Source organism: Atractosteus spatula (assembly GCF_055471065.1).
Source record: "Atractosteus spatula isolate fAtrSpa1 chromosome 10 unlocalized genomic scaffold, fAtrSpa1.hap1 SUPER_10_unloc_2, whole genome shotgun sequence".
Lineage (NCBI taxonomy): Eukaryota > Metazoa > Chordata > Actinopteri > Semionotiformes > Lepisosteidae > Atractosteus > Atractosteus spatula.
Genome location: NW_028296622.1, coordinates 2366879 through 2383454, shown reverse-complemented (window position 1 = coordinate 2383454; position 16576 = coordinate 2366879). Strand labels below are relative to the sequence as shown.

Here is a 16576-nt window from a genome sequence, read left to right as displayed (position 1 = left end):
TGTGCAGCTCTTTACAGGTCCTGGGGATCCCACTACCGCCACCAGTGCGCAGCCCCAACTGGATGATGCTCCAGTCCTCTCCCCACACACCAGCTCTTAGTGGGGAGGAGAGCAGAGGGATGAAGCCAGTTCAGAGAGGGGGGTTATTAGGAGGCCATGATGGGTAAAGACCAGGGGGGTAATTTGGCCAGGACACCAGGGTGACACCCCTACTCTTCTCCAGAGACACCCTGGGATTGTTAATGACCACAGAGAATCAGGACCTCGGTTTGACGTCTCATCCGCAGGACGGCGCCTGTTTACAGTCCAGTGTCCCCGTCACTATACTGGGGCATCAGGACCCACACAGAGCGCAGGGTGAGAGCGCCCCCTGCTGGCCCCACTCACACCTCCCCCAGCAGTCTCCCCTCCAGGTGCTGGCCAGGCTCACACTGCTGGCCTCCAGTGGGGCAGCCAGCTGGGAGCTGCAGGGCGCTATACACCGAGTTGATCCAGGTACTGCTGTTGCAGAAACAACACTGGGGGCCCCTCTCGTCTGACACGCGCGAACGCATTGATTTGATCTTTTTATTCCCCTCGCCAAGCGGTCGTGAAGCCGGAAGCGGAAGCACGTTGTGGTTTTATTTTTCCGTGTGTGAAAAACTGGTGCCCTGAAACGATTCCCCCGTTTATGTCGGCCATGTCCCTTTCTGGACCGAGCTGCAAACTTAATATTTAAAAAAAAGAGAGAGAGAGAGAGACTGAGGCTGGTGTTTGCTGTGGAGAAAAAGACGTCACGTTGCGTTTCAGCCCCGTCGAAAACGACACTAAAATCTCGCTGGTAATGAACGTCCTGAGTCTGAGCACTTGAAACCGGGTGGGAAGCAGTATCTGCAGACTATTTCAACTGTGAAAGCGGTGCAGACTCGAATTTGCTTGAACCCTTCTCAGAAATTGTTTTTATTTCGCGCGGTGTACCCCTTGACGATGGGTTTTGTCTTGAACTGTTACATGCACTGAAAAAGTGGCTCCGAGTTGACGGGCGCTTCTCCGCCGCAGGTGCGCACCCTGAAGTCGCCCGACTGCCAGATGACGCGTTTATCCCCCGATTAGAAGATTAGGAGATAGAGGGGCGATCTCACTGGGCTGTCCTGTGTTTTTACCCTGATCTCACTGGGCTCTACTGCACAGTACTGTGTTTTTACCCTGATCTCACTGCGCTATCCTGTGTTTTTACCCTGATCTCACTGGGCTCTTCTGTGTTTTTACCCTGATCTCACTGGGCTGGACTTGCCAGGGACCCCAGTGGTAGAATAGGAGGATCCTCATGTGTAACTATGAATCCCGCAGGACGCGGAGTAGCACAGGGACGATCCACAAGACGAAATCCAGGGGCTCGGTCGATTAGGGAGGGAAGGAGTCCGGTACCGAGAGATCAGTCAAAAGGTTTAGAGACACACACAAGAGAGAGGTCTACTGGAGTGGTGTGTGAGGGGAGTTTAAATACTGAAGGGACAGGGCCGTGGTTGGATAATTGGTTCAGGAGTGAGAATGTGTGGAATCTGGTTCCTGTGGGAATGTGAGGGATTGTGAAACAGCGGGTTTGGGAACGCAACGGCCTTTCAGGGGGAGTGTGTGCCGATCATCAGAAACCACAGAGGACGGGGAGTGTTCTGCCACTCCTTCGCTGCAGGGTCGGCTGTGTCTCGTGCGAAGGAGGAGCTCTCGGGCTGTGCACTGGAGGGAAGGGGGTTGCAGGTTCAAAGCCAGGGAGCCCTCTTGCAGGGCACAGCACTGCCGCCTGCCCCTCGAGCAAAGTGCCTGACAGACGTCAAGGGATGACAGAGCCAGTAGCGTGAGGAGTGAGTAAATTGAGTCAGTAACAAGCTGAGGCCCCCGATCCCCACCTGCCTGCGGCCCAGGAGGAAGAGTCGCCAGGCCAGTACTGCAGTAAAAACACAGGACAGCCCAGTGAGATCAGGGTAAAAACACAGGACATCCCAGTGAGATCAGGGTAAAAACACAGGACAGCGCAGTAGAGCCCAGTGAGATCAGGGTAAAAACACAGGACAGCGCAGTACAGCCCAGTGAGATCAGGGTAAAAACACAGGACAGCGCAGTGAGATCAGGGTAAAAACACAGGACAGCGCAGTACAGCCCAGTGAGATCAGGGTAAAAACACAGGACAGCCCAGTGAGATCAGGGTATAAACACAGGACAGTGCAGTAAAAACACAGTGTAAAAGGGGTTGGCATGACTCCTCTCCAGTCAAGGTCTCTGAAAGTGTTGCTCTTGATGGGGTGGGGCGGGGGGTGGCTCGCAGTTCTCAGAGAAACAGACTTCAAGCCCAGTTCAGTCCAGGTGGATCAGCAGAGTGACGATCACCGCGCGTCATAAAGACAACGACAAGGGCAACATCTGGGTGGAGTCTGCATGGTCTGTATAGCGTCTGTGCGGGTGTTTGAGTGTGCCTCTCTTTCCGAAAGGTTACTCCTACTTGTCTATCAGGGTTCCAAACTCAAAAACCAGCGGGGCCTATCATTATCACCAATTATCATTAATTATCATTCTTATTAATTACTACAGAAAAGCACCACTGCGACGATTCGGGAGGAAAGAGTCCAACCCTGCATGCTAATGATCAGCAGGAAGATCAATCCCGTCAACACTCCTGCTGTGGCCCACAGTGACCTAGACATGCCCAGACCGAATCGATCGATCACCGAGAGCCTGCAGCTTGACCTCTGACCCCCGGAGCTCGCACGCTTGGGGGCTCGGGGGCTCGGGCTGAAATAACGCACACAGAGGGCCACTTCGCAAGGAAGATCCTTTAATCGCACACTTCCTGGGAGAGGAAAGGCGGTTTAAGTCGGCACACAGGATAACGTCCATCCCAGCAATTCCCTGAGGGGAAAAACCTCCCAGAACAACATAAAACTAAAATACACAGAGTTCAGAGTTCAGAGTTCAGAGTTCAGAGTTCAGAGTTCAGTTTCTTGTCATTTGCACAAGTGCAGTGAAATGCTTATTTGGTTACATACTGTATATACACACACAAGTGTAATAATGCAATTATTCAACATAAAATCAGACGCCTTAGAAAACAAAGCACTTGTATACCCGTATCCTGTTCCACCCCAGCAGATATCGAAGGACAAACCTCACTGTTTTGATTGCAGTAGAAAGGGGTTTGTGACAGAAACAGGAACAGCCCCTGGTGCACGAACTCGTGTTTTGGCGCAGTGGGCACAAGTGCAGAGAAATGCTTTTTTTTTGGGCTTAGTTACACGCGCGCTCCTATACAAAGACATTCCCGCAAGCACCCAAAACATACCGACCGAGAACAGCAGCAGCAGCAGAGTGCGCAACAGCAGGCACCCGAGAGGATGAAAGGCGTGGGCCGGTGGGCGAGCTCCTCGCTGGGAAGGACCGGTCACTCATCGAGCGACCGGTTCACTGGGAAATCCCCCGGCTCGTCGCGCCGTCCTCAACGGCTTTCCTTTCGCCTCGACAATATCCTGTGCTTGAAGGAGAGCGCTGGGTCCGGCAGCCCCGGAGTCCAGTGGCCAATATCTACTGAAAAAAGGCTGAAGTGGCGCTCAGCGCGCGTGTATTATGCTCCGCATTGCCCCCCCAAACGCCCCAAACGCTCCCCCGTTTTTCACTCTCTCCCAGCTCGTTCTCCCGCTACATCGCCTTTGCTGTCTGCCCTGTCTGCCTCACGCCTGATGAAGGCTCCACGGACCAGACGCTGTGTTTTCTCCCTTCTCCTTCCACCCGGGAATAAACCTGTTACCTGTTCCTTAGCAGCCTAAGCCTGCTGACGCAGCTCCTCGCCTGAACTAGATGAGAACATTATTATTATTATTATTATTATTATTTACGACAGCCCCCAAAGTGAAAATCGGAAAAAAAAGTCAAAAACCTCCTTTGGATCGAGCTGCACAAGTGATCGAGAGGACCTAGCGAGGACGCTGTGCTGGATAACATTATCCTCAGTAAGGAGACCAGATCTAGCCTCCCAGCAGGTGATGTTACTCAGAGTGTGGCCTCGCTAGGTCCTCTGCGTTACCTGAACGACGCGATCCGGACGAGTTCCAGCTGGCGGGCCGAACCCGCACGCTCTCTCCGGCCCCCCGCTGTCTTACCCCCTCCTCCTCCTCCTCGGTCAGGGGGCCGCAGTCTCAGCATGCCCTGGGGCGGGCGGCAGGGCTCTGATGGCGATGCAGCCTGCGCCCCGAGAGACAGCTGGGAGTTATGAGTGTCCACTCTGGAGCAGAGGACAGGGGACAGCAGGGAGCTGTCCACCACACAGACTGACCAGTCTAGAGGAGCTGTAGTGTCCAGTGGAGAGCTGAGAGTCTGGAGCTGGACAGAGGACAGCAGGGAGCTGACCGTCACACAGAGTGACCAGTCTAGAGGAGCTGGACAGCTGAGAGTCTGGAGCTGGACAGGGGACAGAGCCTCAGCACACAGTCACGACAGGAGGGTGTCTTTGGTAGCAGTGAGGTGTCCACTGGAGAGCTCTGCAGGCCCAGACGAAGGGAGGTGTCCGTTGGAGAGCAGATTCTTTTTAATGGCACAGGAATCTTCATGGGATACAACTGTCACGCCTGTAAGTCCTCTCTGCTGTTTCAGTTCCCACAGCTTTGTGATCATCTTCTTCTTCATCAGCACCACGAACACAAGAGCGAGCACCAGCGTAGCTACTGCTGTAGCAGCAACTGCAAGAATGATCCGGTGGTTTTCTCCGTTTCCCACACCTAGGGAGAAAAGGACAGAATTAGGGTTTGCTTTCTGGAAGATAAATAAGAAGCCCTCTGCTGTTTACAGGTCTTGTTCTGATGTAGCGATGTCCTCAGAGAAAGACCACGGAGGTGCTCAAGATTTTATCAACTGACGCGCGACCTCTGTGGTTCTGGGGCTCCAGCCCTGGTCCTGCCGCCTCTCCTGGTTTTCACTCCAACCCCGGAGAGCGAACTAACCACCTGCTCGATTTGAATATTTAATGTTTTTTTTTCTGCTCTGCTCTGACACTGGCGATTCTGCGCGAGTGGAGCAGTCCCAGTGGACGGACGAGCTCCGTCACGTCCAAGAGCTGAACGCGGATCAGACCCGGCTCAGGGCTGGGACAAAGAGCCGGTGAGTAGCGGGATACTCTTCTATCAACAGTACCTGTTTCTGCAGGGGGGGTGGTTGGATTGCTTGGAGTAAAGCTCTCTGCCTCTGAAACTGAACGACACAAAACATTACTCTGCTGTAATACACACGTGAGAACCTTTTTTTAAACTGTTTCAAATTAATCGGTTTGTGTCATTTTCCTCAATCCCAGATCCGCCAGATGTTCATGGACTGGAAGTAGAGAGCAGGAGCTCAGCTGAGCCCTTTCCTCCACACAACATGAGGACAGCAGGTTCGGGCAAGATGGCGGCTCTGGCCTGAACTACAGTTCCCAGAAGGCTGCTGCCCTTGGTCACCTGACTTGCCTCAGGAGGGCCATGAGACGGGTGATGCTTCAAAACACTATGAGTATAAATGGAAAAAAAGCACAGATTTACCTGATCCAAGATTTGAAGTGGAATCGCCATCCAAATGGCCTCTCTCTGAAACACAAAGACACAAGCTGAAAATCGGAATGAACCGTCTCTCCTGGCGCAGGAAGGGCAGACTGCTTCGCTGAGACGGGCCTGGACGAAGAAGAAAGCCCCTTACCTGCGACTGCCACCACGACGCTGCACGCGAACTGCAGAGTGTGGCTGTCCCGAGTCCAGTAGCAGCTGTAGACTCCTCTGTCCGCCACTTGTATCCGACTGATGTTGAGGGAGAGGTCCCCTTCAGCGACTCTGTTCACACTTTCAAAGTTCACTCGGTTCTCGAACCCTGCGCCATATCGAGGCGTCCCCTTGATCAGGGTGAAGACCCTCTCCTCAGGGGTCTCCCAGATCACGCTGAGCTCCTCCCTGGAGACGCGCTGCTTTATCTCACAGGGCAGAGTGGCCCCCTGCCCCTCTGTTACCCTGACGAAGACGGGAGTCTCCGACCGGGCTGTGGAAGAGACACGAGAGAGCGTTTTCTTACTCACAGGGGCTCCAACAATCACAGCAACAACAACTGTGAGATCGTCCCATGACCCATGAGTGCAAACTCAAAGTGACCTGTCTGTGTGTGTCCTGTGATGGGCTGGTGTCCTGTCCAGGGTGTGTGTGTGTGTCCTGTGATGGACTGATGTCCTGTCCAGGGTGTGTGTGTGTGTGTGTGTGTGTGTGTGTGTGTCCTGTGATGGACTGGTGTCCTGTCCAGGGTGTGTGTGTGTATGTGTTGTGATGGGCTGGTGTCCTGTCCAGGGTGGGTGGGTGTGTGTGTGTGTCCTGTGATGGACTGGTGTCCTGTCCAGACTGTGTCCTGCCTTGTGCCTGTTGCATGCTGGGATAGGGCATTTGTGTGTGTCACTGTGTTTCTGTCGTGGAAGAGCTCGAAGACACCAAAGGGGCACCGGTGCCCATCTGGAGAGCCGAGCAGCGGGCGGGAGCTTGTGTGGTTGCGTTTTGGATCTCTCTGCTCACACCCCCTGTGCAGAGCAGGACTGTAGTGAGCTGAACTGCCACCAGGGGGCGCAAAACCTTTCCTCGCCTCAGGGAATGTTTTTTTAGGGACACACAACGCACAACATTACACATCACATCTCTACAGAAAAGCTCATGTCGCCACATGTGCAGGAGCACACAGTTTGTTTGAGCATGACTGGCCCACACCTATGTATTAATTGCTTTAGGAAAATAAAGTGCACATTTCGAAAGGCACTAATGAATATTTGTATCTATTTGAGTACACTGTGCGTCAGAGGGAAGTCTGGCTTTTTAGACTGGAAAGAAAAGCCAGACTAATCGTGGTTGTTTAGAAACTGTCAGCTGCTTCACACGTAACTGCCACCCCTGTCTGGCCAGGACAGGTGACGTTTCACGTTCCCGTTGCTGTTACTTATTAGGTCTGGAATGTGCTGTCTACACTGTGTGGGGTTGTGTGGTGTACTGTGTGTCCTGAGAGATCAGAGGGAATTGGAATCCCAGGGAGACCAGGGTAAAAACACAGGACAGCGCAGTGAGATCAGGGTAAAAACACAGGACAGTGCAGTACAGCCCAGTGAGATCAGGGTAAAAACACAGGACAGCGCAGTGAGATCAGGGTAAAAACACAGGACAGCGCAGTGAGATCAGGGTAAAAACACAGGGCAGCACAGTGAGATCAGGGTAAAAACACAGGGCAGCGCAGTGAGATCAGAGTAAAAACACAGGACAGCTCAGTAGAGCCCAGTGAGATCAGGGTAAAAACACAGGACAGTGCAGTAGAGCCCAGTGAGATCAAGGTAAAAACACAGTACAGCCCAGTGAGATCAAGGTTAAAACACAGTATGGCACAGTCATACGGAGCTCTGCTGTACTGAGTGTGTCCTGAGAGAGGAGTGCGAGTCAGAAGCTCAATGCACACGTATATATGGCAATACACTCCTCCTCTCCTAACACACGTGTCAGTGAGGGTCAGTCTCACTGGAAATATGACGACTAACGATTTTCAAGGGCAGCTTGCAGACAAAACAGACACAGAGACACGTCACAGCAGAAGAACGGTTTATTCAGGTTTGCCGATGATCGCAGAAGCATTTCGTCGTGCAGAAGGGAACAGAGCCCCTTCTGTAGCAGAAAACGATGAGGCGAAAACGACAAGACTTCAGTGGGGTCCTTCCTCTCCTCCACGGTCGTCTTCGTTCTCCTTCGAGCTCGATCACACGCAAAAAAAGCAGGCTGCAAGGCGGATCTGGACGCTATAAATTGGGCCAAGGTGATGATCGACCAGCCCAAAAGAACGACCAGCCAATGAGGATGATGAAGATGCCGCAAGCAGTGGCCAACTGTGGTTTCCAGGAAATCTGGGACTGACACACACGGACAGGCTGAGGGAACTGAGTCTCTTCAGTCTGAAGGGAGCGTCCCACACTGACAGGCTGAGGGAACTGAGTCTCTTCAGTCTGAAGGGAGTGTCCCACATGGACAGGCTGAGAGAACTGAGTCTCTTCAGTCTGGAGGGAGTGTCCCACACTGACAGGCTGAGGGAACTGGGTCTCTTCAGTCTGAAGGGAGTGTCCCACACTGACAGGCTGAGGGAACTGAGTCTCTTCAGTCTGGAGGGAGTGTCCCACACTGACAGGCTGAGGGAACTGGGTCTCTTCAGTCTGAAGGGAGCGTCCCACACTGACAGGCTGAGGGAACTGAGTCTCTTTAGTCTGGAGGGAGTGTCCCACACTGACAGGCTGAGGGAACTGGGTCTCTTCAGTCTGAAGGGAGCGTCCCCACACTGACAGGCTGAGGGAACTGAGTCTCTTTAGTCTGGAGGGAGTGTCCCACACTGGGGGACTGGAGGAACTGAGTCTCTTCAGTCTGAAGGGAGCGTCCCACACTGACAGGCTGAGGGAACTGAGTCTCTTCAGTCTGAAGGGAGTGTCCCACATGGACAGGCTGAGAGAACTGAGTCTCTTCAGTCTGGAGGGAGTGTCCCACACTGACAGGCTGAGGGAACTGGGTCTCTTCAGTCTGAAGGGAGTGTCCCACACTGACAGGCTGAGGGAACTGAGTCTCTTCAGTCTGGAGGGAGTGTCCCACACTGACAGGCTGAGGGAACTGGGTCTCTTCAGTCTGAAGGGAGCGTCCCACACTGACAGGCTGAGGGAACTGAGTCTCTTTAGTCTGGAGGGAGTGTCCCACACTGACAGGCTGAGGGAACTGAGTCTCTTCAGTCTGAAGGGAGCGTCCCACACTGACAGGCTGAGGGAACTGAGTCTCTTCAGTCTTGAACAGAAAAGACTACCTGAGTACCTGACAAGTATGCAAAATCCCAGCAACTTGAGAATGAGGAGTGAAAGATGAACCACAGCAGAAGACCATTTTCTCAATCTGATCCGAGGGACGTCATGACTTTCTCAATGTTTCTAAGCATAAGCACGGTCCGATCAGCGGACCATATCACATGTAACCGAGTTTCACTCCGAATCGTCAAACACGTCCCGTTTCTCCTCCTGGACTAAACTCCTGCAGCGCTCTGCCAGCTGGATCGACTTCAGACACTCCTGTGTGGTTCCGAAAAAAATTCCTCCTACGAAACGCCTGCTCCCCAGTCTCTACCGGGATGGACCTGGAAAATTCTCCTGCTGACCTCGCGGGCGCCAGCACGTCCCCGATCAAATCTACGCCCTCCGCCGACGGCTGCAAAGCCTGCCCTTCACTTTCCATTCTCAAACACCCAGATTTTGTCTGTGCCCACCCCGGTTTGGTTTCTTAGGGTGCAGAAATGGGCTGCGAGGCGCTATATCTGGGTGCATTCTGAACCGAGCGGGTTGCGGGGGGGGGGACGAGGGGCTCAGAGGCGTTCGGGCGAGACTGTCCTTACCTTGCAAGGTGGGACACAGACAGAGCAGCAGCGCGTACAGGCGACCTGTCAGGGAGGGAGGGAGAGAGAGAGAGAGAGAGAGAGAGAGAGAGAGAGAGAGAGGCCTGGCTAGTACTTGGATGGGAGACAAGCCTGGGAATACCAGGTGCTGTAAGCTTTCTGCAGTTCCCCTCACAGGATCAATAAAGAATCTAGCTTTCGCAGAGCCCAGCCTGCTCTCCATGAGACACACAGACAGGGAGAGAGAAGCTGGGGGTCAGAGCGCAGGATCGGCCATTTATACAGCACCCCTGGAGCAGCTGGGGTTCAGGGCCTTGCTCAGGGGCCCAACGCAGGAGGATTCCTCAGCTGGCTGCGGGATCTGAACTGGCAAACCTCCCAGCCACAGGCACAGATCCCTAGCCAAGGCATGTAGCTGGTGTTGCGTAATGTCAGGGCGAAGGATAGAATTTGCGTGTGCAGAAAGCTTTATTCACACATTACCACAGACGACTCCTAAAGTCATATTGCTTAACACGGTCAGCTTGGGGATTAAAATGGTTCAAAAACAATGCGTTTAGTGGGGATGTTAACAGGGCCCTGTTGTTGAAGCTGATACCCTGGCTTCTCTCCAGACACAGCTGGGTGAGCTCCTCCAGTCAGGACAGGGGGCTCTACTGTACACAGAGAGGGGCGGGAGGGGGGAACAAGCCGATACCCTGGCTTCTCTCCAGACACAGCTGGGTGAGCTCCTCCAGTCAGGACAGGAGGCTCTACTGTACACAGAGAGGGGTGGGAGGGGGGAACAAGCTGATACCCTGGCTTCTCTCCAGACACAGCTGGGTGAGCTCCTCCAGTCAGGACAGGAGGCTCTACTGTACACAGAGAGGGGTGGGAGGGGGGAACAAGCCGATACCCTGGCTTCTCTCCAGACACAGCTGGGTGAGCTCCTCCAGTCAGGACAGGAGGCTCTACTGTACACAGAGAGGGGTGGGAGGGGGGAACAAGCCGAGACCCTGGCTTCTCTCCAGACACAGCTGGGTGAGCTCCTCCAGTCAGGACAGGAGGCTCTACTGTACACAGAGAGGGGCGGGAGGGGGGAACAAGCCGATACCCTGGCTTCTCTCCAGACACAGCTGGGTGAGCTCCTCCAGTCAGGACAGGAGGCTCTACTGTACACAGAGAGGGGTGGGAGGGGGGAACAAGCCGATACCCTGGCTTCTCTCCAGACACAGCTGGGTGAGCTCCTCCAGTCAGGACAGGAGGCTCTACTGTACACAGAGAGGGGTGGGAGGGGGGAACAAGCCGAGACCCTGGCTTCTCTCCAGACACAGCTGGGTGAGCTCCTCCAGTCAGGACAGGAGGCTCTACTGTACACAGAGAGGGGCGGGAGGGGGGAACAAGCCGATACCCTGGCTTCTCTCCAGACACAGCTGGGTGAGCTCCTCCAGTCAGGACAGGAGGCTCTACTGTACACAGAGAGGGGCGGGAGGGGGGAACAAGCCGATACCCTGGCTTCTCTCCAGACACAGCTGGGTGAGCTCCTCCAGTCAGGACAGGAGGCTCTACTGTACACAGAGAGGGGCGGGAGGGGGGAACAAGCCGATACCCTGGCTTCTCTCCAGACACAGCTGGGTGAGCTCCTCCAGTCAGGACAGGAGGCTCTACTGTACACAGAGAGAGGCGGGAGGGGGGAACAAGCCGATACCCTTGCTTCTCTCCAGACACAGCTGGGTGAGCTCCTCCAGTCAGGACAGGAGGCTCTACTGTACACAGAGAGGGGTGGGAGGGGGGAACAAGCCGATACCCTGGCTTCTCTCCAGACACAGCTGGGTGAGCTCCTCCAGTCAGGACAGGAGGCTCTACTGTACACAGAGAGGGGTGGGAGGGGGGAACAAGCCGAGACCCTGGCTTCTCTCCAGACACAGCTGGGTGAGCTCCTCCAGTCAGGACAGGAGGCTCTACTGTACACAGAGAGGGGTGGGAGGGGGGAACAAGCCGATACCCTGGCTTCTCTCCAGACACAGCTGGGTGAGCTCCTCCAGTCAGGACAGGAGGCTCTACTGTACACAGAGAGGGGCGGGAGGGGGGAACAAGCCGATACCCTGGCTTCTCTCCAGACACAGCTGGGTGAGCTCCTCCAGTCAGGACAGGAGGCTCTACTGTACACAGAGAGGGGTGGGAGGGGGGAACAAGCCAATACCCTGGCTTCTCTCCAGACACAGCTGGGTGAGCTCCTCCAGTCAGGACAGGAGGCTCTACTGTACACAGAGAGGGGTGGGAGGGGGGAACAAGCCGAGACCCTGGCTTCTCTCCAGACACAGCTGGGTGAGCTCCTCCAGTCAGGACAGGAGGCTCTACTGTACACAGAGAGGGGTGGGAGAGGGGAACAAGCCGATACCCTGGCTTCTCTCCAGACACAGCTGGGTGAGCTCCTCCAGTCAGGACAGGAGGCTCTACTGTACACAGAGAGGGGCGGGAGGGGGGAACAAGCCGATACCCTGGCTTCTCTCCAGACACAGCTGGGTGAGCTCCTCCAGTCAGGACAGGAGGCTCTACTGTACACAGAGAGAGGCGGGAGGGGGGAACAAGCCGATACCCTTGCTTCTCTCCAGACACAGCTGGGTGAGCTCCTCCAGTCAGGACAGGAGGCACTACTGTACACAGAGAGAGGCGGGAGGGGGGAACAAGTCGATACCCTGGCTTCTCTCCAGACACAGCTGGGAGAGATCTTTGAACAAGTTAACTTCCCAGGTGGTCCTCTTTTGATGGGTCTCTATGGAAACCCTTCACGTAATATCTCTCTTTTTCTCAGATTTTCCAGCAAACCTGAGAAACTTTAAAGGCCGGCGGGCGGGCAGGCGGTCTGGAAACTCACCTCCGGGCGACATGGCGAAGATAGCGGCCGACCAGCGTCTGTCCACCGGCAGCAGTTTCACCGGGGGATTCCTGGCGGCGAAAAATCAACCGTTTGAGAAGAAAGCAGGGAAAGAACTCTCCGGACTTCCCTGCAGCGAAGCGACGATACAGCCGGTTTTTTCTCTTCGGTCCTGTAACTTGAAAAAGACGACTAGCCAAGGACGTGTGCGGTCTGGAGGACTGCCAGTGTGTCGTCTTCGCGAGAGTCACGGGGGACAACGTGGCTCGTATCTCGTGGGTGTGGGCCTATTTGACGAACGCCACATACACTCAAGTTATTATTATTTTATTTACAAGAGTCCGAACGGAGGGTATTGTTGCTTTTCAGAGGTCTGTTTTTGAAGGGCTTTTAAATCGATCATACCGGCGATGTTTTGTTTTGTTTTTTTTTTGCCCAGCTTCTCGTCTCAAAAGTCCAAAAACGTTGCTCTGGGTTTCAAAACAAGAAGCAGGTTCTGGCTGCTGTCTATCGAGTTTCCTTATTCCTTCAACTGAACGTCTGACTTCCCCCCCTCCGCCCGCCCTGAAGAGCAAAGCACGCATTTGAATTTCTCTTCCGGCTCACCTAACATGCAAAACGTTCAAAGTCAAACCTGGCAACAATTGTAGTGCCATTGAAATCCCCTTCGGCGGAGGCAGATGGTACCGAACAAAGACTAGAAGCCGGGTGGTTCCGAGCCAAAGGGCTCTTTGTCACCCGCGGAAAAGCGGGGCGTTATGACGATACCGGCGATACGCCCTTGGCGTTGTGCCGCGCTGGAGCAGCCTAGTCAACACGAAACGCGAACAAAGAGCCTTTATCTCGGTCTCTCCGTATCAAGTCGCCCTTCTGAGCTCCAATTACACTGGGATGAATAAAGCAAACACCGAGAGCAGCTGGAAACGGGGCTGCTTTGTCGGCTGTGGCTGGCTTTCCACAGCAACGATGCGCTTTTAACTCATTTACACGACCTGTGATCCTCGCCCCCCCCCCCACACGGCCGGGAACATCATGGAAAGCGTTTGTAGTTGGAGCGGGGTTGGTTTCAAACAAGACACAGGACAACCAAACCGTGCAAATGTCTGTTTATTTCAGTTCATATGTCCCACGCTGAAAAACCTTCGGGACTGATTGGCAAACGTGCATTCAAAAAAAAAAAAAGCTTAGCGTGAAAGAAACCGATAGTACGTCGCATTTCAACGCCATTGGAAACAACTCCGAATTATCGTTTGTAAGTTGACTTAGTCGTCGTTTGAACATCGTGAAATAGTCGTAAAAGCCTGTCTGCGGATGATTTCGAGATGTCAACACAGGAAAGTCGTCGTTTGAACATTGTAAAATCACATCCAGTGTATTTCTAATATGTGCCCCCTGACGATGCGTTATTTTAGATGTTGTATGCCCCCTTGTCGTGTATTTGTTGTTGTTGTGGTTATTGTTCAAATACCAAGGAAATTTCTAAAGAAAAAAACCCCAAACACACCCGACCCGAGTCTCTGCCCTGCGCTCTGCTACGCGTTCGCCGTCTCAAATCGCGCATTTTCGGACCGCAAGCCGGCGAGCTGCGTCGGTTCAGGACGAACGGCTTCCGAGCTCGTTTCTCGGCGCTCGCTGGAGAGAAAGCGCCAGGCGACGGCTTCACAGGGCTTACCTGTAAATGATCAAGCGCTGCGAGACTGGGCTGGGGCTGGGGAAAACGGCACTTGTAGTCTGTGGGTGTGGACATCGCGTGTCGGTGGGAGGGAGACGCTCAGAGAGAGAAAGACGCCTACAGTATATGTCAATAATTTATAACATGACTTTATGTGTTCACCTGTCCCAGCCTGAGGAACAGACAGTGAGCCCGTCTCTCAATAATAATAGTACAGTGTGTGATCTCCTGTCCCAGCCTGAGGAACAGTGAGTCTGTCTCTCAATAATAATAATACAGTGTGTGATCTCCTGTCCCAACCTGAGGAACAGACAGTGAGCCTGTCTCTCAATAATTATAATCCAGTGTGTGATCTCCTGTCCCAGCCTGAGGAACAGTGAGCCTGTCTCTCAATAATAATAATCCAGTGTGTGATCTCCTGTCCCAGCCTGAGGAACAGACAGTGAGCCTGTCTCTCAATAATAATCCAGTGTGTGATCTCCTGTCCCAGCCTGAGGAACAGACAGTGAGCCTGTCTCTCAATAATAATAATACAGCGTGTGATCTCCTGTCCCAGCCTGAGGAACAGACAGTGAGCCTGTCTCTCAATAATAATAATACAGTGTGTGATCTCCTGTCCCAGCCTGAGGAACAGACAGTGAGCCTGTCTCTCAATAATAATAATCCAGTGTGTGATCTCCTGTCCCAGCCTGAGGAACAGACAGTGAGCCTGTCTCTCAATAATAATAACACAGTGTGTGATCTCCTGTCCCAGCCTGAGGAACAGACAGTGAGCCTGTCTCTCAATAATAATAATACAGTGTGTGATCTCCTGTCCCAGCCTGAGGAACAGACAGTGAGCCTGTCTCTCAATAATAATAATCCAGTGTGTGATCTCCTGTCCCAGCCTGAGGAACAGACAGTGAGCCTGTCTCTCAATAATAATAACACAGTGTGTGATCTCCTGTCCCAGCCTGAGGAACAGACAGTGAGCCTGTCTCTCAATAATAATAATACAGTGTGTGATCTCCTGTCCCAGCCTGAGGAACAGACAGTGAGCCTGTCTCTCAATAATAATAATACAGTGTGTGATCTCCTGTCCCAGCCTGAGGAACAGACAGTGAGCCGATCTTCATACAAGAGGGATTAACTTTCATGCTACAACCAGCACTGCCCACTGTCCTCAGATCACCTGCAGGGAATCCCCCTTAATAATAATAATAATAATCCTTACCACTCAGATGGTCCAGAAACTCTTCACAGGTCCTGGGGATCCCACTACCGCCACCAGTGTGCAGCTCTTTACAGGTCAAGGGGATCCCACTACCACCACCAGTGTGCAGCTCTTTACAGGTCCTGGGGATCCCACTACCACCACCAGTGTGCAGCTCTTTACAGGTCCTGGGGATCCCACTTCCACCACCAGTGTGCAGCCCCACCTGGATGAAGCTCCAGTCCTCAGCCCCACACACCAGCTCTCAGTGGGGAGGAGAGCAGAGTGATGAAGCCAGTTCAGAGAGGGGGGTTATTAAGAGGCCATGATGGGTAAACACCAGGGGTGGTAATTTGGCCAGAGACACCGGGGTAACACCCCTACTCTTCTCGAGAGACACCCTGGGATTGTTAATGACCACAGAGAGTCAGGACCTCGGTTTGACGTCTCACCCGCAGGACGGTGCCTGTTTACAGTCCAGTGTCCCCGTCACTATACTGGGGCATTAGGACCCACACAGAGCGCAGGGTGAGAGCGCCCCCTGCCCCCTGCAGCAGCCTCAGTGTTTTCCCAGCAGTCTCCCCTCCAGGTACTGGCCAGGCTCACCCCTGCTGGGCTCCAGTGTCACCCTGGCGCGTACACTTTCACATTCAAACAGCTTATTCACATGACCAGTACGTTGCCCAAGTGTATACAGTCAACACAACATCGACAGACATGTATATACAAACATCATGGGGCATTTACACACAACATACGCCACGTTAATGAGAGACGGGCTCACTGTCTGATGATGATTATAATAATAATAAGAAGAAAAATGCTTATTTTTATCCTGTTCCTGTTCCCCGACCTACAATATTAGGAGATTCTACAAGTATTTGCGTTTGTTTACGAATCGCCTTTGCCGCCATTGTGTTTAAAACGCATTTTTCGACTCCTCTGAAAGATTGCCGACCGAACACGGGTTTTGTTTTTTCTCCCGAGCGTGCGGTCGGTCTTCTTGTAAAATGGAAACGCTTCTTCGTAGTCCTTAAGTTTCTGTTTTTCCGTACCAGCTTTCGTTTCTGCTCGCCCGCCGCGAGAAACGAAAGTGAACTGTTTTGTGTGTTTGTCTGGCACTCCAACACACAAAGGCGGGACTGTTCTCATAGTTCCTGTTCTCAGTTTAAAATTTCAAAGAATAATAATCACGCGATGTCCCGGATGCCTTTCAGAGAAACCGCCTGCCACAGAAACGCGGCCAGACGCTTGCCTGCAGTTTCTGCAGTGACCCGCGAGGTTACATAAAGTTACATAAGAAAGCCGACAGACGAGGTTGATCGGGGGGGGGGTTGAGGTTCTCATCAAAAGGTCAACAACAGGGCTGGGCAGCTCGTTCCCCCCTCCCACTCCTCTCTGTGTACAGTAGAGCCTCCTGTCCTGACTGGAGGAGCTC

The 16576-nt window shown here is 53.3% G+C and overlaps 1 protein-coding gene across 1 annotated transcript; it reads right to left on the bottom strand.

Moving 5' to 3' along the window:
• Positions 1-4314: 4314 nt before the first annotated feature.
• LOC148812644 (uncharacterized) lies at positions 4315-16068 on the bottom strand. The gene is made up of 8 exons (XM_088908532.1): positions 16034-16068; positions 13947-14063; positions 12275-12345; positions 9418-9462; positions 5692-6024; positions 5538-5582; positions 5155-5211; positions 4315-4742 (listed from the first exon to the last, which is right to left on the bottom strand). The coding sequence occupies exons 1-8, from the start codon at positions 16066-16068 to the stop codon at positions 4456-4458; spliced, it is 990 nt and encodes a 329-aa protein (XP_088764658.1). The 3' UTR covers positions 4315-4455.
• Positions 16069-16576: the final 508 nt, after the last annotated feature.